We start from the raw sequence: 25891 nt of genomic DNA, 5'->3' as shown, positions 1-25891 counted from the left end.
CTGTGAGTTGGAACATCTTTCTCAACATGGATTCCAACTTTTTTTCCATGGGTTCTGAACGATGAAGTTTCCTCAAGGGGAATAGTCGTATGCTTAGCGAGCGTGGAGATCGCTTCATCCACCTTAGGAATAGCCCCCCATAGCTCAAGCTGAGAGTCCAGAACGGGGAAAAGCTTTTTAAAAAAGGTAGAGGGAGAAAAGGACGAGCCCAGTTTCTCCCATTCATTCTTAATAATCATAGCCATCTTCATGGGAACTGGGAAGGTCTGAGGCACCACCCTGTCCTCGTAAACCCTATATAGTTTAGGGATCGAAGGTTCGGTTCTGGAACCTCCAACGTAGTAAGCACTTTTTCAGTAAAAAGCACAAATGCTCCATCTTAAACTTAAAATCTGGCTCCTCTGTAGCCGGAGGTCTAGAAGACACCAATTCCGTCCCAGAGAGAGCGCCCTCCGATGAGTTGGAAGCTTCCTCCTCGTCAGATAATCTCTCAGAGACATCCAACGGAGTAGATGACCTCTGGGACGAAAAGCTATGTCTTTCCCTTCGCTTGTGCTTTGCAGGGCGTGGTAGGGCATGGAAGGCCGCAGAAACCGCCTCTTGAAACTGGGCAGCAAAATCTGGCGGCCACGATGGCCCCTCCCGCGGGAGGATTAGTAGGGCCTTGGGGAGCTATGTGTAATCAGAGATTAAAGTTGGGAACGCACTTCGCGGGACAGAGAACCCTCAGAGGTGGACGGCTCAGTAGTAGGCTCAGTAGTACTAAATATCTTATTCTTCTTAGATATTGTAATCTTATCAAAGCATGTGGAACACAGTTGAGCAGGCGGTTCAACCTGTACAGGTATTAGATTTAATTAAAGAGGGAGTATCCTCTAACATATCAGAGTCCTCCATAGCTTGAGCCTTTAATACGGACTGAGATGGTTTCGCAGAGACAACACTCCCTGCATCTCCGGACTCTAACTTTCATCCATGTTCTCACTGAGAGGCTGACAGGATTACTTAAAACTCCAGTCCTATTTCGAAGAGTACTACCCTCCATAAGAGACTACTCCGAATCTTCCGATACTTCTCTGCCAACCTCATGTGACGAAAGGCAAAGAATGACTGGGGGATGAGGGGAGTGGGGGAGGTATTTAAGCCTTGGCTGGGGTGTCTTTGCCTCCTCCTGGTGGCCAGGTTCTTATTTCCCACAAGTAATAAATGAAGCAGTGGACTCTCCTCCCATTAAAATGGAAAAAGATAGTGAAGATGGGGGAATTACAGTGCATAGTTCATATGTTTGATGCAGTGACTCCGCATTCTGAGGGGATTTATGATTATACATCTGGCTTTACCCACAGTCGCTTGGGTAATGTCCATTTTACCCGGGTAATCTTAGGATTACCCAATATCTGACTTTAGCAACACACACACATACATATATATATATATATATATATATATATATATATATATATATATATATATATATATATATATATATATACACATACATACATACATACATACATATATATATATTTAAATATTTCATATATTTATTGGTTTAGTCTTATTCGTCCAGTAGACAAGATGGCAGAATAATGAGCATTATGCAATGATTACTTTTAATTGGACTAACATATTTAAAAGACAAGCTTTCAAGAATTTTCCTCGAGGTAGTCAGCTCTGAAGCAATAATAATCAAAATGACACAGTTGCTAGAGGAGGGGGGTGTTGTAAATATCAGAATTGGCCTGAGAGTGAAAGGTGAAACGTGGTTGAGAGAAAGCCAAAGGCCAGAACAAATAAACACATTAAACTGCAGAGAAGAGTATAAAAATCATATACAGCTGCATAATATGTACAAAAAACAAAAACTATATATATATATATATATATATATATATACACACTTCACAAACACATATACACACAGAAGCGCACTCTCAGGAACGAATAAACAGCTCAATAACTTGTTCTATGGCGATTTACCAGAATCTTTTTAGCCCAGTAATGTTTTTCAAAGAGTAAAACTTTCCTGTAGTATATCAGTCCGATCCAACAAATTAACGTCAGTCCTGCGCTGAAATACCAGACAATTCCTCCCTGAACAAGGAACATAGCAACCCCAGACAATAGTTTTGGCCTTCATTGGGCCTCGTCAGTGAGGTACAGCCATATTCATCTAAGAACGCTGAGCCAGGAGGCCACATCTGGTTGCCCCTTTTCCCTTAGGGATACACAATACACAAAGAGAGAAACGCACCCTCAGGAAAAGAACAACCAGCTCAATAACTTGTTAGCTTATTCTATGGCCATTTACAACCTGGTTGCAGTATATATATGTATAAAAACCCAGGGGGGGTCCAACACTTACAAACACTGAACACTGTGTCCTCAAGCTGACATGTTTCGGTGTAATACCGTAATCATAGCTGATGGAGTACACCAGTGCTAGTCATTTAAAAGGCAATGAAAATTTTTCATTGGTTAACAATAAGATATATACAGGTGATCAGTGGAATTAACATTAACCTGTTCCTTCCTAGGCAGAAGTGTATGTACATTTTCAATCTCCAACATATAACTGTATATAACTGTGTATGCTAGCCTATGCTCATTTTGTCATGCAAAACTATGTAACTAGATAAAATAACATAACATTCTAGGATAAGTACGTTCATTTACTAGTATTTGACTATGCAAACCCTAGCTGTCAAGAGAAACCCTCTTAATGGAGGATGGCTGTGTGAGATAAAAAAGGGGGGGGGGGGATATAGAGGAGAGTGAACAGTATGTATATGGACTTTTTGTATGTCATATAGAGGGAAGAACATGTTTATTGAATGGTGTATGTACTCTTAGAAATGTCAAAAAGACAAATATAAATTTGTTTTGAAAAGATAGAAAAAAAAATAATAGCAAGAAATTGCATGTAACACAGGTATAATATTTTATACCAAGGACGATACCATAATTCGTCACCTACCATGTAAGGTGGATACAACTGGATAAAGATCCCAAATAAATTGTTTGTTTGTGCAATAATGCCTATTAATATTTTTTTATGTTTATTTATGATGAGTACTTCTAAATGCTTAACTAAGATGTGTATTCTATCTGTGTGAAATGTATATGTATATGCCCTATGTATCTGGGCTATATAAATATATACTAGATATTGAAAGTGCTTCAAACAGAGTTTACAAAATGAGTTAAGATAGAAAATATAAAAAGATGCTGTAACCTCATTTCCAATAATTTATGAGATCGTATTCCGAATTAAGACCTCTAGGTACTCTGGTCTGGAGTCTAAAAATCCAGAACATCTCACGTTTGCCCAGAATATGGTCTCTGTCACCAGCAGTATCTACAGGAAGCCAATTACTAAGAATACCTTGCTTCATGCAAAAAGCTGCCACCCTAAACAAGTACCCTGGCGGTGGCAAAGGGTGAACTTATAAGGATTAAGAGGAACTGTACTGAAGAATCTACCTATCGGGAACAGAGCAAGGATATGAGAATGAGGTTACAGCAAAGGGGCTATCCTAAGTATGTAATTGACCAAGCCCAATATCAGGTAGATAGACTAGATAGAAACACTTTACTTAGAGGATCCAAACAGTTGGATACCACTAAACTAGATAAGGTTACTTTTGTTACAGATTACAGTACAGCGTACAAAGATATTTGTAATATTGTAAACAAACATTTTCGTCTTCTATTGGCAGACGACAGACTCAAAGTTTGTGTAGACAATGGCCTAAGGTGTTCGTACAGAAAAAGCAAAACTTTAGGTAATTATCTGTCTCCTTAAGAGTTACCCAGCCAATCAGTGGGAGAACAAGGATCTTGGTTGAGACATAGGGGGATGTAAAGATGTGGCAAAAGAATGCCACCTCCAGTATGTTGGTCTCACCACTACTGAGGTGAACATTAGAATACGAAATCATCTGTCCACCATCAAAATTGGCGAAGCAACTACTCCTTTAGTGAAGCATTTTAAGAATGCACATAATAAGAGCAGCGCAACTCTGAGGTGGCAAGCAATAGAATGGGTCAAAACTCCCTTACGTGGGGGTGACAGAGACCATATTCTGGGATTTTTAGACTCCAGACCAGAGTATATAGAAGTCTTAATTCGGAATACGATCTCATAAATTATTGGAAATGAGGTTACAGCATCTTTTATATTTTCTATCTTAACTCATTTTGTAAACTCTGTTTGAAGCACTTTCAATAATTAGTATATATATTTATATAGCCCAGATACATAGGGCATATACATATACATTTCATACAGATAGAATACACATCTTAGTTAAGCATTTAGAAGTACTCATCATAAATAAAAAAAAAAATTAATAGGTATTATTGCACAAACAAACAATTTATTTGGGATCTTTATCCAGTTGTATCCACCTTACATGGTAGGTGACGAATTATGGTATCGTCCTTGGTATAAAATATTATACCTATGTTACATGCAATTTCTTGCTATTATTTCTTTTTCTATCTATTCAAAACAAATTTATATTTGTCTTTTTGACATTTCTAAGAGTACATACACCATTCAATAAACATGTTCTTCCCTCTATATGACATACAAAAAGTCCATATACATTCTGTTCACTCTCCTCTATATCCCCCCCCCCCCTTTTTTATCTCACACAGCCATCCTCCATTAAGAGGGTTTCTCTTGAAAGCTAGGTTTTGCATAGTCAAATACTAGTAAATGAACGTACTTATCCTAGAATGTTATGTTATTTTATCTAGTTACATAGTTTTGCATGACAAAATGAGCATAGGCTAGCATACACAGTTATATACTGTTATATGTTGGAGATTGAAAATGTACATACACTTCTGCCTAGGAAGGAACAGGTTAATGTTAATTCCACTGATCACCTGTATATATCTTATTGTTAACCAATGGAAAATTTTCATTGCCTTTTAAATGACTAGCACTGGTGTACTCCATCAGCTATGATTACGGTATTACACCGAAACATGTCAGCTTGAGGACACAGTGTTCAGTGTTTGTAAGTGTTGGACCCCCCCCCCCCTGGGTTTTTTACCGATTGGAACTTAATAAAGACTATTTTTATCTTTTCACATTGACCTCAGGATCAAGCTTCGTTTTTTTGCACACTGAATATTTGCCAGGTACCTGGGTCATTAAGAGCTCGGCAGCTCTTCTCTCTCTATGCAGGAAAAATCTATTCCCTGCAGCAATTGCGGCTCTCACATTGGTCACAAAGACAGCACCTGGATCCTCAAGAGGTGATTGGCCGCCAAACATCACATGCACGGAATGAAGGATATGCTACGTCATAGAACGTGTACAGAGGAACACGCTACACGCTGAATACAGTGCTTACACTTGAGAAGCAGTCTGCACGAACAGAAGTGGCTACACAGAGCCGGAGGGGCTACGCTACAGAAGCACGCTAACAGTGAGTGAGAGCAGCCACAGGCTGTCAGAGGCATAGTCCTCGCTGTTTTATGTGTATATATATATATATTTTTATATATATATATATATATATATATATATATATATATATATATATATATTTGCCATTCACTTCTGCCTGTTATACCCAGTCCGTTGCAAACCAGGGTAGCAGCTGTATACAAGACATTCCAATGCATGTTTCCTTACAAGGACTTTGGATCTTTCATATTGGAGAGAAGGGCATCATATTGCTTATTGGATTTTGTTTATAGTGCACTTTACATAAACCCCATTTCTCTGTTATATATATATATTATATTTATTATCATCATCATCAGGTATATGTAGAGCGCCAACAGATTCTGCAGCGCTGTAAACATAATCAATATACAGGATAGCTTTTGCAGGGATCAAGTGGATAGAGGACCTTGCCGAGAGTTTCACTGTTATAGTCGGCACTTATGAAGGTGATCTGCAAACAGCTGGGCTCATAGGCTTACATTCTAAGGGGTTCAAGGGGAAAGCAATGGAGTTAGGAAAGATTAGTGTTGGTTGTAAGCATCCCTGAATAGTAGAGTTTTTAGGGAGCACTTGAAGCTGTTAAAACTAGGGGAGAGTCTTGTGGAGCGAGGCAGGGAGTTCTACAAGATGGGGGCCAGTCTGGAGAAGTCCTGTAAACGGGAATGTGACGAAGTAACAAGAGAGGAGGAGAGGAGGAGATCCTGAGCTGATCGAAGGGGACGGGAGGGAGAGTATCTGGAGACAAGTTCTGAAATGTAGGGGGGAGCAGTGCAGTTGAGAGCTTTGTATGTCAGAGTGAGGATTTTGTGTTTAATCCTAGAGGCAAGAGGAAGCCAGTGAAGGTATTGGCAGAGAGGCGCAGCAGAGGAAGATCGACGAGTAAGGAAGATGAGCCTGGCAGAGGCATTCATAATGGATTGTAAAGGAGCTATGCGGCAGCTAGGTAGACCAGAGAGGACGGAGTTGCAGTAGTCGAGGCGGGAAAGGATGAGAGAGTGGATTAAAATCTTAGTTGTATCTTGTGTAAGGAAATGTCTAATTTTAGCAATGTTTTTATGGTGGAAGCAGCAGGCTTTAGCCAAGGACTGAATGTGAGGAGTGAAGGAAAGATCTGAGTCAAGTGTGCCCCCAAGACATCGGGCATGCGGGGTAGGAGTAATGATGGAATTATCAACAGTAATAGAAATTTTGGGGGTGGAGACATTGGAAGGTGGGGGAAAAATAAGGAGTTTTGGAGAGATTTAGCATATATATATATATATATATATATATATATATATATATATATATATATATATATATATATATATATATATATATATATATATATATATATATATATATATATATATATATATATACATATACATACACACACAAACTATTTTCAGGCTAAACTTTGCTAGCATTTATTTATTTAGTGTTTTTGATAGGGCATAAAAATCAATTTTGAAATAAGCTGTTATGTGTTTCTAATTTAACCTTTTAAAGCCGTTATGACGGAATAGAACGTCATAGCTAACGGCTGTCCTGAAGCCTTCTGTGCTTTCAGGATTTGATCGCGGTCTGGAGGGCATTCCTAGGGTTGTAGGGACGCACCCCAGACGCGATCCAATAATTGAAATCTTGCGATCGTGTGCACGATCGCGTGGTTTCAATTTGTCTACATCGGAACAGTTGTTCCGATCTAGGCACTTTAGCCATGACACGAAAGGGTAAACTAGAAGCATTTTAATTTATTTTTTGCCTTTTGTTTGAGCACTCCATGTCGACTTTTCCTGTACATTTGAAACCACAGAAGGCACAAACATCTGATACTTACACATGCTTGAAGTGTTGTTGATATAATGTTCCTGATCATGCACTGGTGTCAGGTGTTCACTGCTTATCTATGTATATAAGGGAGCCACATGCAGAAATAATAATCAACTAGAAGAGGGTAATTAGAGGCCAGGATGCAGCTGCTGTTTCATTTTGTGTCCCCCTACACTTCATGTCTGCTAATGTAAGACAGATAAACGCTGCTATCTATAGTATACATAATATTATAAACAGCTAATACAATGATGTTTGGCTGCTAACTATCATTCTCTACACACTCTACAGCAGGCTAAGTAACCGTCATGAGTCGTTTAGTAAAGGAACTATTTGGTTCTACTTCACAGCTAATACCAGGAATGCAAACCACATGCAAGTTAACACTCAATTTTAACAACTTTAGCGGTCTCGCTCTAGATCCCAGGCTGATTTGTGCCTGAGTTACAGGCCTCTAATAAGTCTGAAAAAAGATTGTAGAGTTTTATAATCCAGATATAGTAAAGTTGCACTTATACTACAAAATGTAAGCTTACCTGAAAATGGTTACTGAAGTGCTTGTTTATAATCAGCTTTACTCCTTCCATTTGTTGCGGGAAGACCTCTGAAATTAGAGTTGGAAGATATGATGGAGTGCATTTAAAGGGATACTTAAAGGGACACTGAACACAAATATTTTCTTTCGTGATTTAGATAGAGCATGCAATTTTAAGCAACTTTCCCATTTACTCTAAGTATCAATTTTTCTTCGTTCTTTTGCTATCTTTATTTGATAAATAAGGCATCTAAGCTAAGGAGCCAGCCAATTTTTGGTTCAGACCCGGACAGCACTTGTTTATTGGTGGGTGAATGTATCCACCAATAAGCAAGAACAACCCAGGTTGTTCACCAATAATGGGCCGGCATCTAAACTTGCATTCTTGCTTTTCAAATAAAGATACTAAGAGAATGAAGAAAATTGGATAATAGGAGTCAATTAGAAAGTTGCTTAAAATTGCGTGCTCTATCTGAATCATGAAAAAAAAATTGAGTTCAGTGTCCCTTTAACACAATTTTTTCTTTCATTGTTATCTTTATTTGAAAAAATAGGAAAGTAAGCTTAAGAGCTGGTTCATTTTTGGTTCAGCCCCTGGGTAGCACTTGCTGATTAGTGGCTAAATGTAGCTACTAATCAGCAAGTGCTACCCAGGTGCTAAACCAAAAATGGGCCGGCTCCTAACCTTATATTTCTGCTTTTTCAAATAAAGATAGCAATAGAATGAAGAAAAATTTATAATAGGCGTAAATTAGAAATTTGATTAAAATTACATGCTCAGAAATGCAGAAGAGAGGCAGGAACTAGATAGTAGAGAGTAGCGCAGCAGCAATTCATTGTTGCCAAGATTAGATCGATTGTTTAAAATTTATATGGTTATGCTATAGATTGGGGATATATATAGTTCTGTTTTTGTAATATGGATAGAACTTTGTGATACAGTTTACTGTATATCACATACTGTTGTCTTGATCCCCTCTTCATATTTTGTATATTGTATATGTTGAAAATTTAATAAAAAAAAAAAAAAAAAAATACATGCTCAATCTGAATCATAAAAGAAAAAAATGGGTTTAGAATACCTTTAAGTGTTAAATTTCCTATTTAAATTATAAACAATATGCTATAGGCATTAAGAAATTAGGCATTCATATCAGGTAGATTTATTAAAAATCAAAAACATAAAAACAGTCATATTTCTTCTCTGTGCAATAGAGGAAAAAAATTAAGTTATCATATTATACCTCTTCAAAATCAGGTGGTGTCTCTAAAACAAAACACAGCTTCTTAAAGGGACAGTCTAGGCCAAAATAAACTTTCATGATTCAGATAGAGCATGTAATTTTAAACAATTTTCCAATTTACTTTTATCACCAATTTTGCTTTGTTCTCTTGGTATTCTTAGTTGAAAGCTTAACCTAGGAGGTTCATATGCTAATTTCTTAGACCTTGAAGCCCACCTCTTTCAGATTGCATTTTAACAGTTTTTCACCACTAGAGGGTGTTAGTTCACATATTTCATATAGATAACACTGTGCTCATGCACGTGAAGTAATCTGGGAGCAGGCACTGATTGGCTAGACTGCAAGTCTGTCAACAGAACTGAAAAAAGGGGCAGTTTGCAGAGGCTTAAATACAAGATAATCACAGAGGTTAAAAGTATATTAATATAACTGTGTTGGTTATGCAAAACTGGGAAATGGGTAATAAAGGGATTATCTATCTTTTAAAACAATAAAAATTCTGGTGTAGACTGTCCCTTTAAAAAAAAAATCACTGGATGCCACAAATAAGAATAACAACAAAAATATTTTTTTATTATATTTATAAAATATTTTAGCAGATAACAAACAGTTATCCTTTTTAATATTCCAAAGAGAAAAAAACTCAGATGATTGATGTCAACAATAATTAAAATTAATAAGGAATTTAAGTTTTAATATTTCCATGTTATATATATATAATATATATATATATATATATATATATATATATATATATATATATATATATATTTGTATTTATGACCTATGACTTAAAGTGAATAATTTAGGCAGTGCATGCACTTTTTAAACAACTACCCAATTTACTTCTATTATTAAATTCACTAACGGCTAGATTTGGAGTTTTGTCGGTAACGACCCGAAAAACTAACGCCCGCGTTTTACTGGCCGCACCATAAAAATAACTCTGGTATCGAGAGTCCACATAAAGGCTGCGTTAGGCTCCAAAAAAGGAGCGTAGAGCATTTTTAACGCAGCTTCAACTCTCGATACCAGAGTTGCTTACGGACGCGGCCAGCCTCAAAAACGTGCTCGTGCACGATTCTCCCATAGGAAAAAATGGGGCTGTTTGAGCTGAAAAAAAACCTAACACCTGCAAAAAAGCCGCGTTCAGCTCCTAACGCAGCCCCATTGTTTGCTATGCGGTAACCCTTCCTACGTCTGCACTTAACACTCTAACATGTACCCCGAGTCTAAACACCCCTAACCTTACACTTATTAACCCCTATTCTGCTGCCCCCGCTATCGCTGACACCTGCATATTATTATTAACCCCTAATCTGCCGCTCCGTAAACCGCCGCTACTTACATTATCCCTATGTACCCCTAATCTGCCCCCCATAACGTCGCCTCCACCTGCCTACACTTATTAACCCCTAATCTGCCGACCGGACCGCACCGCTATTATAATAAAGTTATTAACCCCTAATCTGCCTCACTAACCCTATAATAAATAGTATTAACCCCTAATCTGCCCTCCCTAACATCGCCGACACCTAACTTCAATTATTAACCCCTAATCTGCCGACCGAATCTCGCCGCTATTCTAATAAATGTATTAACCCCTAAAGCTAAGTCTAACCCTAATACTAACACCCCCCTAAGTTAAATATAATTTAAATCTAACGAAATTAATTAACTCTTATTAAATAAATTATTCCTATTTAAAGCTAAATACTTACCTGTAAAATAAATCCTAATATAGCTACAATATAAATTATAATTATATTATAGCTATTTTAGGATTTATATTTATTTTACAGGCAACTTTGTAATTATTTTAACCAGGTACAATAGCTATTAAATAGTTAAGAACTATTTAATAGCTAAAATAGTTAAAATAATTACAAATTTACCCGTAAAAGAAATCCTAACCTAAGTTACAATTAAACCTAACACTACCAATAAATTAATTAAATAAACTACCTACAATTACCTACAATTAACCTAACACTACACTATCAATAAATTAATTAAATACAATTGCTACAAATAAATACAATTAAATAAACTAGCTAAAGTACAAAAAATAAAAAAGAACTAAGTTACAAAAAATAAAAAAATATTTACAAACATAATAAAAATATTACAACAATTTTAAACTAATTACACCTACTCTAAGCCCCCTAATAAAATAACAAAGCCCCCCAAAATAAAAAAATGCCCTACCCTATTCTAAATTACTACAGTTCAAAGCTCTTTTACCTTACCAGCCCTGAACAGGGCCCTTTGCGGGGCATGCCCCAAGAAATACAGCTCTTTTGCCTGTAAAAAAAAACATACAATACCCAAGCCCCCCAACATTACAACCCACCACCCACATACCCCTAATCTAACCCAAACCCCCCTTAAATAAACCTAACACTAAGCCCCTGAAGATCATCCTACCTTGTCTTCACCATACCAGGTTCACCGATCGGTCCAGAAGAGCTCCTCCGATGTCCTGATCCAAGCCCAAGCGGGGGGCTGAAGAGGTCCATGATCCGGCTGAAGTCTTCATCCAAGCGGGGCAGAAGAGTTCTTCCATCCGATTGAAGTCTTCATCCAAGCGGCATCCATCCGGAGCGAAGCGGCAGCATCCTGAAGACCTCCACCGCGGAACATCCATCCTGGCCGACGACTGAAAGACGAATGACGGTTCCTTTAAATGACGTCATCCAAGATGGCGTCCCTCGAATTCCGATTGGCTGATAGGATTCTATCAGCCAATCGGAATTAAGGTAGGAATATTCTGATTGGCTGATGGAATCAGCCAATCAGAATCAAGTTCAATCCGATTGGCTGATCCAATCAGCCAATCAGATTGAGCTCGCATTCTATTGGCTGTTCCGATCAGCCAATAGAATGCGAGCTCAATCTGATTGGCTGATTGGATCAGCCAATCGGATTGAACTTGATTCTGATTGGCTGATTCCATCAGCCAATCAGAATATTCCTACCTTAATTCCGATTGGCTGATAGAATCCTATCAGCCAATCGGAATTCGAGGGACGCCATCTTGGATGACGTCATTTAAAGGAACCGTCATTCGTCGTTCAGTCGTCGGCCAGGATGGATGTTCCGCGGTGGAGGTCTTCAGGATGCTGCCGCTTCGCTCCGGATGGATGCCGCTTGGATGAAGACTTCAATCGGATGGAAGAACTCTTCTGCCCCGCTTGGATGAAGACTTCAGCCGGATCATGGACCTCTTCAGCCCCCCGCTTGGGCTTGGATCAGGACATCGGAGGAGCTCTTCTGGACCGATCGGTGAACCTGGTATGGTGAAGACAAGGTAGGATGATCTTCAGGGGCTTAGTGTTAGGTTTATTTAAGGGGGGTTTGGGTTAGATTAGGGGTATGTGGGTGGTGGGTTGTAATGTTGGGGGGCTTGGGTATTGTATGTTTTTTTTTACAGGCAAAAGAGCTGTATTTCTTGGGGCATGCCCCGCAAAGGGCCCTGTTCAGGGCTGGTAAGGTAAAAGAGCTTTGAACTGTAGTAATTTAGAATAGGGTAGGGCATTTTTTTATTTTGGGGGGCTTTGTTATTTTATTAGGGGGCTTAGAGTAGGTGTAATTAGTTTAAAATTGTTGTAATATTTTTATTATGTTTGTAAATATTTTTTTATTTTTTGTAACTTAGTTCTTTTTTATTTTTTGTACTTTAGCTAGTTTATTTAATTGTATTTATTTGTAGCAATTGTATTTAATTAATTTATTGATAGTGTAGTGTTAGGTTAATTGTAGGTAATTGTAGGTAGTTTATTTAATTAATTTATTGATAGTGTAGTGTTAGGTTTAATTGTAACTTAGGTTAGGATTTCTTTTACAGGTAAATTTGTAATTATTTTAACTATTTTAGCTATTAAATAGTTCTTAACTATTTAATAGCTATTGTACCTGGTTAAAATAATTACAAAGTTGCCTGTAAAATAAATATAAATCCTAAAATAGCTATAATATAATTATAATTTATATTGTAGCTATATTAGGATTTATTTTACAGGTAAGTATTTAGCTTTAAATAGGAATAATTTATTTAATAAGAGTTAATTAATTTCGTTAGATTTAAATTATATTTAACTTAGGGGGGTGTTAGTATTAGGGTTAGACTTAGCTTTAGGGGTTAATACATTTATTAGAATAGCGGCGAGATTCGGTCGGCAGATTAGGGGTTAATAATTGAAGTTAGGTGTCGGCGATGTTAGGGAGGGCAGATTAGGGGTTAATACTATTTATTATAGGGTTAGTGAGGCGGATTAGGGGTTAATAACTTTATTATAATAGCGGTGCGGTCCGCTCGGCAGATTAGGGGTTAATAAGTGGAGGCAGGTGGAGGCGACGTTGTGGGGGGCAGATTAGGGGTTAATAAATATAATATAGGGGTCGGCGGTGTTAGGGGCAGCAGATTAGGGGTACATAGGGATAATGTAGCTGGCGGCGGCGTGCGGACGGCAGATTAGGGGTTAATAAGTGTAGGTAGCTGGCGGCGACGTTGTGGGGGGCAGATTAGGGGTTAATAAATATAATACAGGGGTCGGCGGTGTTAGGGGCAGCAGATTAGGGGTACATAAGGATAACGTAGGTGGCGGTCGGCAGATTAGGGGTTAAAAAAATTTAATCGAGTGGCGGCGATGTGGGGGGACCTCGGTTTAGGGGTACATAGGTAGTTTATGGGTGTTAGTGTACTTTAGAGCACAGTAGTTAAGAGCTTTATGAACCGGCGTTAGCCCAGAAAGCTCTTAACTCCTGACTTTTTTCCTGCGGCTGGAGTTTTGTCGTTAGATGTCTAACGCTCACTTCAGAAACGACTCTAAATACCGGAGTTAGGAAGATCCCATTGAAAAGATAGGATACGCAATCGACGTAAGGGGATCTGCGGTTTGGAAAAGTCGCGGCTGAAAAGTGAGCGTTAGACCCTATTTTGAGTGACTCTAAATACCGGCGGTAGCCTAAAACCAGCGTTAGGAGCCTCTAACGCTGGTTTTCACGGCTACCGCCAAACTCCAAATCTAGGTCTAAATTCTTTAGGTATCCTTTGATAAACAGCATTCCTCGATATGCTCAGAAGCAGCAATACAATACTGGGAGCTAGCTCATAATAGGTGATGCATATATATGCCTTGTGTTATTGGTTCACCACATGTGTTCAGCTAACTCACAGTAGTGTGTTGCTGGTCCTTCAACAAAAGGATAACAAGATAATTCAGCAAATTTGATAATAGAAGTATATTGGAAAGTTGTTTTTTGGGGGGTTCACGTCTCTTAAAAATGATCGTCTCCCCTCGCCAAGAAACATTTCTCTTGAGCAGAAACTTAAAGGGACACTGTACCCAATTTTTTTATTTTGTGATTCAGATAGAGCATGACATTTTAAGCAACTTTCTAATTTACTCCTATTATCAAATTTTATTCATTCTCTTGGTATCTTGATTTGAAATGCAAGAAAGTAAGTTTAGATGCCGGCCCATTTTTGGTGATCAACCTGGGTTGTTCTTGCTGATTGGTGGATAAACTCATCCTCCAATAAAAAAGTGCTGTCCAGAGTTCTGAATAAAAAAAAAAAGCTTAGATGTCTTCTTTTTAAAATAAAGATAGCAAGAGAACGAAGAAAAATTGATAATAGGAATAAAATTAGAAAGTGCCTTAAAATTGCATGCTCTATCTGAATCATGAAAGAAAAAAAATTGGGTTCAGTGTCCCTTTAAGAAATATTAGTATGAACTGAATTGCATCACAATAATTGGAAATATGCCCCCATTTTTTCAAGCGATAGTAAAACAAATATATTTAAATGTTCATAAATATAGGGTTCCATGGGCACAGGGAAATGCAGTATCATTTTGCAAATCAAATAACTTCATAAGTCCACATAATATTAGAAGTGTCAGACCTGAAATTTGAGCAGTATTAAATCTGAATATCTGGTAACACTAAAATCCTTCCTGTTAAATATCTGATTTATTATCGCACAGCAATTTGTACTAATGGGAAAAAAATGCTACATTAAAGGAGTAGTAAAGTCAAAACTGATCTATGGTTTAGACAGAGCATAAAAAAACATTCAAATTAACTCATTATAAAAAGTTGCTGTTCTGTTTGTGGCATTTGTTGAAGAACATACGTAGGTGGGCTTAGGAACAACAATCCAATACTGGTAACTAGCAGGTGATTAGAGGGTGCACTTATATCTCTCTTGTCATTGGCTCGTCCAATGTGTTCAGCTAGGTCCCTAGCTCTTCTGCCTAACTTCAATAAAGTAAAAAAGAGAACAAAGCCAATTAGATAATAGGAGTAAATCGGAATGTGGTTTAAAATTGCATTCTTTATCATAATCATGAAAGATTCTATTTTTGACTTTGCTGTCTCATTAATCAAATCATAAATATCACATGACAACCATTACTCACCTTTACAGCTTTTATGCAGTTCATCAAAGCTGCCTGGGCTAGGCAAGGAGACTTCTTTCTTCTGCCTTCTCCAGGACTTTGGTGAACAGTATGCAACCAACCCATTCCCCATGTTGTCTCAACCTAAACAGAGTATAAAATGATGAACCTTTGTGTATCTACTTTTCCATATTGTGCAGGTGCCTCTGCATATGTCTTACACCTCTCCACCTGTTTGGATCATACAGATCACTGAATAAACACCACATGTTTAAATCAGGTGGTCTTAAAATTCTGCAGCATGGATATATACCCCTAGGACAAAAATAAACAGAGATTTGATATGAGCTATACAAATAATAATAATACGAAAAACAATAATGCAAAACTGGATACCTACATAAGATGTCTCATTTAGACCTGCATGAATAAACTTAACAAGAACATACTCCCAATAACGTATAGATTAGCAGATATAATTATCAAGCATATAAAAACGAACAGACCTTCAACATCCATACCAACGGAATCATTTAACCATAATTAACCATTCCTAAAGTAAACATCTCCTTCCTACAAGTCACCTACCTCTTCCCATGACAGTAAAATACAAGCGCCCATTGCAACGACTGGCAAGCTACGCCTTACGTGACGTCAGTGAAGACCCAGCTATAGAGCATAGAGACATTTTAGATGTGGGCAAAAAAGAAGTGAGAGTTGTCATAGCAACAGCCTGTTAGAAGTGAAAGGCTGAAGGGAAAGGCCACTCACTAACTGGAGCTATCCACAAACCGGAGTGATATAATATAAATTAGTACAAACTCTCTCCTTGAATAATAGCTATCGAACTGAAACCATGTAGAAATAGTAATAACAAATAATATCAGTGATACAAATATTTAGCACTATGTGTCCGACATTGGAAAAAATATAAACATTACATTTAAAGTTTACTATAAAAACTATACAATAGTTTGATTTACAACCCCACGCGCACACTCACGCGAGCTTTAATAGCATGAAAATGACACATTTCGGTTTTACGTAATACCATATTTTACGTAATACCATATTACCATATTAGTCAAAAGAAGAGCATTGATTTTTATAACAAGTCGTTCGCCCTCGGTGGCCCTTTAAGATAAGTCCTGCCCTTTGATGATGTAACGCCTCATGATTGGCTGACATGGGACAGGCCATAGACTTCCGGTATTGGGCAGGCAAGGCAAGTAGTGAAAACGTCCGAGTGCTGGTGGAGAGGGCAGGTGAGTGGCTGGGATAGGAGTTGCGGCCTTAGGGGTTGTGTATAGAGATTTGTAGTGTACCGGGAAGATGGCAAACCTGAGGGGCGAAGTATACAACCTTACACCGTATATAAATGTTGTGCCTACCTGATACAGCTTCACTTGCTATTATACAGCCAACTGGGGACACGAGGAATGAGTACACCTTAAATGTTTTCTAAAACTCTAATTAATCTGTTCTCAAAATTACTTTGTACTCAAACCTCGTCTTCTTACTGCAAAAATCTTTTTTTGTCAGAATCTCAACAGAATCCTCATTGTAGAATCAATCAATTACCAAAGCAGAAGCTTATTTATAGGATTGATAACTTACCCCACCCCCGTGTTGTGCTTGGTTGGATTTGGTAGGTGTGAGGTACTTATGGAGTCTAAGGAAGTTGTAGGTATATCATGTGTTGGTATAAACGTATCTGCCAGAGAGTGCAGCAGCTCTTTGCATAATTTAGACAAGGAAATATAATCACATTTTATGCGTACTAAACTATTAAAAAGCAATCTGAAATTCGAAACTTTCATGATTAGAGCATTTCATTTTTAACAACTTTTACAATTTTCTTCTATTTAATTTGCTTTCTTGTTATCCTTTGTTGAAAATCATACCTAGGTAGGCTCAGGAACTGGGAACTAGCTGCTGATTTGTGGTTGAACATATATTCATCCTATTAGAAAGGATAAAGTATGAAGCAATGTTAGATTAGATAATAGAAGAAAATTAGAAAGTTGTTTAAAGTTGTATTCTCAATCTGAATCATGAAAGTAAAAAATTGGGTTTCATGTCCCTTTAAGCTAGCTCCCAGTAGGGCATTGCTGCTGCTTTCAATAAAGGATATTGCTAGAATTAAGAAAAAATGATAATACAAGTAGATTGGAAATTGCTTAAAACTTTATCTTCAATCTGTATCATGAAATAATATTTTGGGTGTCATGCCCTTTTAAATGCAAGACATATTATGGATTTCGGATATCTTGATTCCGTTTGTAACACCACCAGTTCATAGCTATGTATTCCCCCCAATGTCTTATATTGATACCGTAACACTGGGAGGGATAGCATTGTTTACAAATACAACTTTGTACTGATGCATATCAGGTTAGGTGTATTGTAAACTGGTTTTCCCTTCTAATGTGTTTCCAATTACTTGTTATACCAGCTGCAGAGTTTAAAGTATATGTGAAATTGCTACTTTAGCTTTATTTTTTTGTAAATAAACTCAGTGGCTTATGGGTTGAGTTTACAGGGAGAGCAGCCCTCATTAGCTTAATATTTATTCAAAATCCTCATCTTATTTGTGAAACTGATACATTAGAGAGACAGATGCAAAATTAACATGTATCACTTGGTCCCACCCCATTGCTAGTGTGATTTCTTCTAATCTTTTTGTTTGCATTGCTTTTCTATTACTGAAGTATTGACATTTTCAGTATATGCGATGATACTGCAGACAAAGATATACTGCAGACAACAGATATTTCATGTGACAAAATAAAGGCAGAGGGGTTATTTGTAAAAATAAATACAAAATAAATTAATAAATACACTCCAGCAGTTAAAGGGACATGAAACCCAATTTTTCATGATTTAGAAAGAGTATGCAATTTGAAACTACTTTATAATTTACTTATATTATCTAATTTGCTTAATTCTGTTGATATTCTTTGATGAAACACATATCTAGATAGGCTCAGTAGCTGCTGGTTGGTGGCTGTACATAGATGTACCATGTGAATTGCTATTTCTTTAACAAAGGCTATCTAAAAAATGAAGCAAATTAGATAATAGAAGTAAATTGGAATGTTATTTAAAACTGTATTCTCTACCTGAATCATGAAATATGTTTTGGGGGTTTAGTGTCCCTTTAAAATGGACATGGGCACATTTTAAAAGGGAGAGGGAAAAAAAACACAGTATACTGTCCCTTTAATGGTTCATAAATGTGATTTTAAAATAAAAAAAATATATATACATACTGTGTGTGTGTGTGTGTGTATGTATGTGTGTATATGTATATGTGTGTGTATATATATATATATATATATATATATATATATATAATTTTTTTTTTTTTTTTTTTTTTTTTTTTTTTTTTTTAAAAACCTGTTTTAAATATTTGACAGAAATCTGTTTTATTGCTTATCGTGGGTATGACAGCGTATTAAACCAGTACAGGGTGAATATACTTCAGGTATGTCACAGTTTCTGTAGAGCATGAAAATTAGATGGCTTAAAACAGTCAGAATGCAGATGAACAATAGTTTATTAGCATCATGTAGCTGTTATAATTTGCGCCTGTGTTTACTTTAAAATTTATCAAAATAGAGATTCACCTAAAAAAAGCCTTCTCGCATTCATTTCCTGCTTTTGTAATGCTATCTACTCCTACAAGTGAGTGATAATTACGTGTCAAAGTCCCCACAAGACGTTTTTCTTGACAAATTACACAGACCCTTGCAACATCATTGTTGATTTTTGTCTAATAATGCTGAATAACTTAAAAGTGCTTCATGGTAAAAGCTTTTTTAGACTGTGCTGCCTGCTCCTGTCTTGTGCTTACAAGTTTCTACTGGATTTTGTCAGTTTATATATTCTGATCACACCTTTAGTTACGTCTTAGACGCTATACTTGTTGGTTTTAAAGGGACATTGAAAACTTTGTAATAAAAATGTTTAATTTACCTAGTTCGCTTTTTTTTTTTTTCGTTTTTTTTTTTTTTATTTTTTGCTGTTAAATACCTCGCTTTCATGTAAACACTTTGCTGTTCACATGCTGCCCACAAAAGTAGAAAAGCAAATTCTGTAATCTAGGTTTCTTTCAAAATGCTGCATATTGCCTTATGGGTGATTAGCTGCGCTTTACAAGTACCCAATACATACATACTTCACATTAACTGCTTACAGCTTGTCCTAATTGACCACAGTTAAAGTGCCATAAAACATGTTGATCTGTGCATATCCTAAAATAGTTTGCATAAAAATTGCTGTCAAGTATTTTGACATTTTTAAAAAATAAGCAAAATTAGTTACATAGCCATGCTGTCTAGGTTAGTCTGATCCACCCCCCTTATTAGTATTGAGCATCAGAAACGCACACATTGTGTTTCAACTGAGTTCACAGCAGCTTATTTGCTTCTAGGCATGCTCCAGCAGATGAGCGTTAAAGTTTTGCATTCTAAGCCATAGAAGGAATTGTGTTGGGAGTTAGAACTATACAATTCGGAAACTTAAAAAGAAAGGGTTAATGGTGAGGAACTGCAGTATAAATTTGCAGGTAAATTAAAGTACATATTATATTTTCTCTCTATACCAACTTTTTTTATGTTCCTTTAAAGAGACGGTAAAGTCAAAATTAACCCCTTAACTCATGTCATACAGGGTATGTCTTGCACAAATTGGTCTTTAAAGACCAGCGACGTACCCTGTACGACATTAGGGGTTTAAAGCGGCTGGAAGCGACGCTTTCCGGATATTGCAGTGATGCCTTGATATCAAGGCATCCTGCAATAACATGCCTTGGCCATCCGATGCAGAGAGAGCCACTCTGTGGCCCTCTCTGCACCGGACAACGATGGCCGGTATCGTTGGTGGGTGGGCGGCCGGCCGGCCGGCCATCGATGTGCCCTATGATGTCGAGGGGGGCGGGGATCGTGGGCGGGATAGCCGGGGGCGGGCATGGGGTGGGAACGGCTACGCTACAGATTTTTTTTTTTTTTAAAATAAAAGTGCGATAGAGTGGGGTAAAATTTAATAAATAAAAAAAAAAGGGATCTGGGAGGGGTGGGGGGTTGGTCTTTGGGGGGGGAAGCTACACTACAGAAAAAAATAAAATAAAAAAAGCATTTTTTTTAGTAAACTGGGTACTGGCAGACAGCTGCCAGTACCCAAGATGGCTACCAATAAGGTAGAGGGGGAGGGTTAGAAAGCTGGTTGGAGGCTAAGGAGGGATCCTACACATCAGCATATGTAAATGTGCTTTAAAAAAAGTATTTCTGCCAGTACTTAAGATGGCGGGGACAATTGTGGGGGAGGGGAGAGAGCTGTTTGGGAGGGATCAGGGGGTGTGATGTATCAGATGGGAGGCTGATCTCTACATTAAAGCTAAAATTAACCCTGCAAGCTATCTAATTAACCCCTTCACTGCTAGACATAATACATGTGTGATGCGCAGCGGTATTTAGCGGCCTTCTATTTACAAAAAAGCAACGCCAAAGCCATATATGTCTGCTATTTCTGAACAAAGGGGATCACAGAGAAGCTTTTACAACCATTTGTGCCATAATTGCACAAGCTGTTTGTAAATAATTTCAGTGAGAAACTTAAAATTGTAACGTTTCTTTTTTTTTTCCATTTGATCGCATTTGCCGGTAAAATGGTGGCATGAAATATACCAAGATGGGCCTAGGTCAATACTTGGGGTTGTCTACTACACTAAAGCTAAAATTAACCCTAGAAGCTCTATACATGCTCCCTAATTAACCCCTTCACTGCTGGGCATAATACACGTGTAGTGCGCAGTGGCATTTAGCGGCCTTCTAATTACCAAAAAGCAATGCCAAAGCCATATATGTCTGCAATTTCTGAACAAAGGGGATCCCAGAGAAGCGTTTACAACAATTTATGCCATAATTGCACAAGTTGTTTGCAAATAATTTCAGTGAGAAACCTTAAGTTTGTGAAAAAAATTGTGAAAAATTGAACACGTTTTTTGTATTTGATCTCATTTGGCGGTGAAATGGTGGCATGAAATATACCAAAATGGGCCTAGATCAATACTTTGGGATGTCTTCTAAAAAAAAATATATATACATGTCAAGGGATATTCAGGGATTCCTGAAAGATATCAGTGTCCCAATGTAGCTAGCGCTAATTTTGAAAAAAAGTGGTTTGGAAATAGCTAAGTGCTACTTGTACTTATTGCCCTATAACATGCAAGAAAAGCAAAGAACATGTAAACATTGGGTATTTCTAAACTCAGGACAAAATTTAGAAACTATTTAGCACTAATTGGCTGAAATGCAAGTTTGTAAAAAGCACTAAGATAAGGGGAAGTCTGCAAATGCTTAGATACAAGGTAATCAAAGAAGTAAAAAAAAATATTTTAATATTACAGTATTGGTTATGCAAAACTGGGGAATGGTTAATAAAGAGGTTATCTATATTTTTCAAGTAGACTGTCCCTTTACAGGCGGTAAGATAAACATACTCACTATCATTTTCAAGTAACTTTGGTATTTTTGAATTCAGTATTTACTTACTGATTTTATATATTCCGAGGCTGCCATAGAGGAACTTTCTGAATGCCTTTTACTTGATCTCTAGCCCTATTTATATATAGAAGAGGACTCCACCTATTACAGCCGCCTCTGCTTTGTGGCGTGCAATACTGGCACAGCTGCTCGCCATTTTGCTCAGTTGCTGCACTATTTTTCTCTGCTCCATGAGCACATCAGATCGATGTTGCATACCACACAGCTGAGCACGACATTTAACATTAAAGGGACAGACACCTTGAGATTTTCTTATAAAATGTTAGTTATGTGAATTAAAACAACTTTGCATTATACATTATTACATTTAATTCTTTATTTTGCCCCCTTTTATGTAATTTAGCTCTGAAAATGGTGGCTTTTCTCATTTTCAGAGCTGGAAATGAACACTGCAAACTTCTCCATGCTAACCCTGCTACACATATTTACCTAATTGGCATTAACAGAAAAGAAATGCAAAACAATGCACTTTATGTTAACAGTATGGCTGGTGCTAACCTTGTCAGCTGTAGAATTAAGCCCAAATTGGCTCCTCCAATAAGGAAAGTTGCGTGTGGAGTTTGGCTATTGAAAAACAATTGCAGCAAACACATTTAGGCTTGACTAATATGATATTCTATTGCAAGACAGCAGAAGTGTATGGACAATAAAGGAATACAACGTTGCTGAAGTATTGAAAGGGACCTTGAATACTAAAAATATTTTATCCACCGCCCACTAAATATGAGTGTCCTCATTTTGCCTTATCTGCAGGAATCTGATGCAGAGTTACTACATGTGCAAACACATCAGCTCTGGAATACAGTGACATCTAGATTGCAACATTCTGCCACCCATGACTAGAGGGAGGTGGGGACACCTTATGTGACAGTGGCTGTTTTATGTACAAACACTAAGCAGCCAGGAAAGTGGGGGGATTCCCTAGTCAGTGGCTGCAGGTGCTGTCAGTTGAGAAGATTTGTATTTCGCTATAACCACTATTCATATTGGTCAGATTGATTTTTTGTTGTTGTTGGTAAGAGAATGTGTGTATAGCTTGACCCATATGGATGCATACACTGACAACTATGTTTATTCCAACAGAAGATCTTGTAATCTTCACTTACGTGCAAGCATGAGAATGAAGGACTCCAATGTACATACATTAATAAAGTTGTTTATCCTATTTATTTGGCTTCTTTTCAATTCTTGTTCATATGTTTTGTTTTCTCAGTTATTGGGTATATGCCTCATAGGAATAGTTATTCAGTTTGATATTGTTAGCTTGCAAGCTCAACACTCAGGCAGAGATCACATAAACCTCTTACTTATAATCATAATAATAGAGGCTCCCTCTTGTACTTATTAAAAAAAAAAACACAAGCCCTGCTCCTGTACCTTTTGTTTACCTGCCCCCATTCCAGCCCTCTCAATCCTGCAGCAGAGCATTACTGCCAGGAACTGCGTGAAGAGAGGTAGGGAATGACATGTTTTGTATCTCTTTAACAACAAGTTTGAAGAGGTGGTGAACTGGTAAACAAAATAATAACAGGAACCTGTTATCTGTAAACAATAAAATCTAACAATATTGTTACTTTTGTGTGTAAGGGAAAAAGTATTTCAAGAATGTATATACAGTGTGTTTGTGTGCGTGTGAATGGGGAGCAGGTGTGTTAAAGTGAAAGTAAATCCTAGCGGTTTACAAATGCTTGGATTGACTACTTTCATTCATGAAGTATAAGATACTTCATGTAGAAAGCTTCTTTATTTGTTTCAATCGATTGTCGTTTTTAGCTGCTACAGCAGCCCACGGCTAAAAAATGTTTTTGCTAAGAGGTGATGTTTTCACCTCTTAGCCAATAGCCGTGTGGTAAATCCGGCTCCCATGGGCACCAAGCCGGATTTACCGCACGACTATGGGCTAAGAGGTGAAAACGTCACCTTTTAGCCATGGGCTGCTGTAGCAGCTAAAAACGGCGATCGATTTAAACAAAGAAGCTTTCTACATGAAGTATCTTAAACTTCATGAATGAAAGTCCCCTTTATTTGTTTCAATAGTCAATCCTAGTGTTTGCCTATTGAAACTGGTCACTGGAAGTTCACCATGGCACCTCATGGCAAACAACTCTGAGGATCTGAAAAAAAAGAATTGTTGCTCTACATAAAGATGGCCTAGGCTATAAGAAGATTGCCAAGACCCTGAAACTGAGCTGCAGCATGGTGGGCAAGACCATACAGCGGTTTCACAGGACAGGTTCCATTCAGAACAGGCCTCGCCGTGGTTGACCAAAGAAGTTGAGTGCACATGCTCAGCATTATATCCAGAGGTTGTCTTTGGGAAATATACGTATGAGTGCTGCCAGCATTGCTGCAGGGGTTGAAGGGGTGGGGGGGGTCAGCCTGTCAGTGCTCACACCATACGCCGCATACTGCATCAAATTGGTCTGCATGGCTGTCGTCCCAGAAGGAAGCCTCTTCTGAAGATGATGCGCAAGAAAGCCAGCAGTTTACTAAAGACTAGCAGACTAAGGACATGGATTACTGGAACCATGTCCTGTGGTACAATGAGACCAAGATATACTTATTTGGTTCAGATGGTGTCAAGCGTGTGTGGCAGCAACCAGATGAGGAGTACAAAGACAAGTGTGTCTTCCCTACAGTCAAGCATGGTGGTGGGAGTGTCATAGTCTGGGTCTGCATGAGTGCTGCCAGCACTGGGGAGCTACAGTTCATTGAGGAAACCATGAATGCCAACATGTACTGTGACATACTGAAGCAGAGCATGTTCCCCTCCCTTCGGAGACTGGGCCGCAGGGCAGTATTCTAACATGAGAACGACCCCAAACACCTCCAAGATGACCACTGCCTTGCTAAAGAAGCTGAGGGTAAAGGTGATGGACTGGCCAAGCATGTATCCAGACATAAACCCTATTGAGCATCTGTGAGGCATCCTCAAATGGAAGGTGGAGGTGGAGCGCAAGGTCTCTAACATCCACCAGCTCCGTGATGTCATGGAGGGGTGGAAGAGGACTCAAGTCTCAACCTGTGAAGCTCTGGTGAAATCCATGCCCAAGAGGGTTATGGCAATGCTGGAAAATAATGGTGGCCACACAAAATATTGACACTTTGGGTCCAATTTGGACATTTCCACTTAGGGGTGTACTCACTTTTGTTGCCAACGGTTTAGACATTAATGGCTGTGTGTTGAGTTATTTTGAGGGACAGCAAATTTACACTGTTATACACGCTGTACACTCACTACTTTACATTGTAGCAAAGTGTAATTTCTTCAGTGTTGACACATGAAAAGATATAATAAGGCTGGAAAACATAAATAAAAAAACAATCCATCTCCTCTGTGCATGTTCACGAGGGAGCCGAAACTGACATGCTAGCAGAGATGGTGTAAACGTCGCTAAGGACAACCATTTACCCTGCTAGCGTGTCAGTCAGCGTTCACTGACTTCTACTTTTGTGTGTGTGTGCTCCCTTGTCTGATCAGCAAGCCAATGCTGATTGGACATGGGGAATAAAGAAAAAAACGCCCATTTCTGGGGCGTTTTTAAACAGGTCGTCTTGGGACTATTTTTCTGACTTTAGGTTTTATAGTATATAAAATAGTGGTTAAAAAAATATCTGAATGTTTTTAAAATAACAAAATTAATTTAAATATATGCAACATTTTGTCGTTTATTATGGACCTTTAATAGGGATGCGAATACAACAGTTGTATGCAGAAAATGGCCGCCACCAGCAGCATTCAGCTTTTTGGGGAGCTGGATTTCTTCTTGTGAAAGAGCAACACACTAAGATGTGTGCAAATCCAGATTTTAGTGTTGCATTTTCACAAGAAGAAACCCAGCACCGAAAATAGCCAAAAG

The 25891-nt window shown here is 37.9% G+C and overlaps 2 protein-coding genes across 4 annotated transcripts in view; one reads left to right on the top strand and one right to left on the bottom strand.

Moving 5' to 3' along the window:
- The window catches only part of TOMM40L (translocase of outer mitochondrial membrane 40 like), a 64534-nt gene extending 48414 nt beyond the window's left edge, over positions 1-16120 (bottom strand). The window contains exons 1-3 of one of the 2 annotated variants that reach the window (XM_053704644.1): positions 16054-16120; positions 15487-15780; positions 7819-7886 (exon numbers count right to left, since the gene is read on the bottom strand). In XM_053704644.1, the coding sequence (XP_053560619.1) occupies positions 7819-7886; positions 15487-15598 (180 nt within the window). In that variant the 5' untranslated portion in view covers positions 15599-15780; positions 16054-16120. Of the gene's footprint in view, positions 1-7818; positions 7887-15486; positions 15781-15865; positions 16001-16053 lie in introns of those variants that run through there. The other variant, XM_053704650.1, reaches the window with a different exon arrangement.
- A 501-nt stretch (positions 16121-16621) lies between these two features.
- SLC25A44 (solute carrier family 25 member 44) overlaps positions 16622-25891 on the top strand; it is a 43967-nt gene continuing 34697 nt past the window's right edge. For both annotated transcript variants that reach the window (XM_053704632.1, XM_053704636.1), the window contains exon 1: positions 16622-16730. The gene's annotated coding sequence lies outside the window, so the exon portion shown is untranslated. The remainder of the gene's footprint in view (positions 16731-25891) is intronic.

The sequence above is a fragment of the Bombina bombina genome, chromosome 1 (genome assembly GCF_027579735.1).
Source record: "Bombina bombina isolate aBomBom1 chromosome 1, aBomBom1.pri, whole genome shotgun sequence".
Lineage (NCBI taxonomy): Eukaryota > Metazoa > Chordata > Amphibia > Anura > Bombinatoridae > Bombina > Bombina bombina.
Note: the sequence above shows the minus strand (reverse complement) of the source record. Positions and strands in the feature narration are given on the sequence as shown.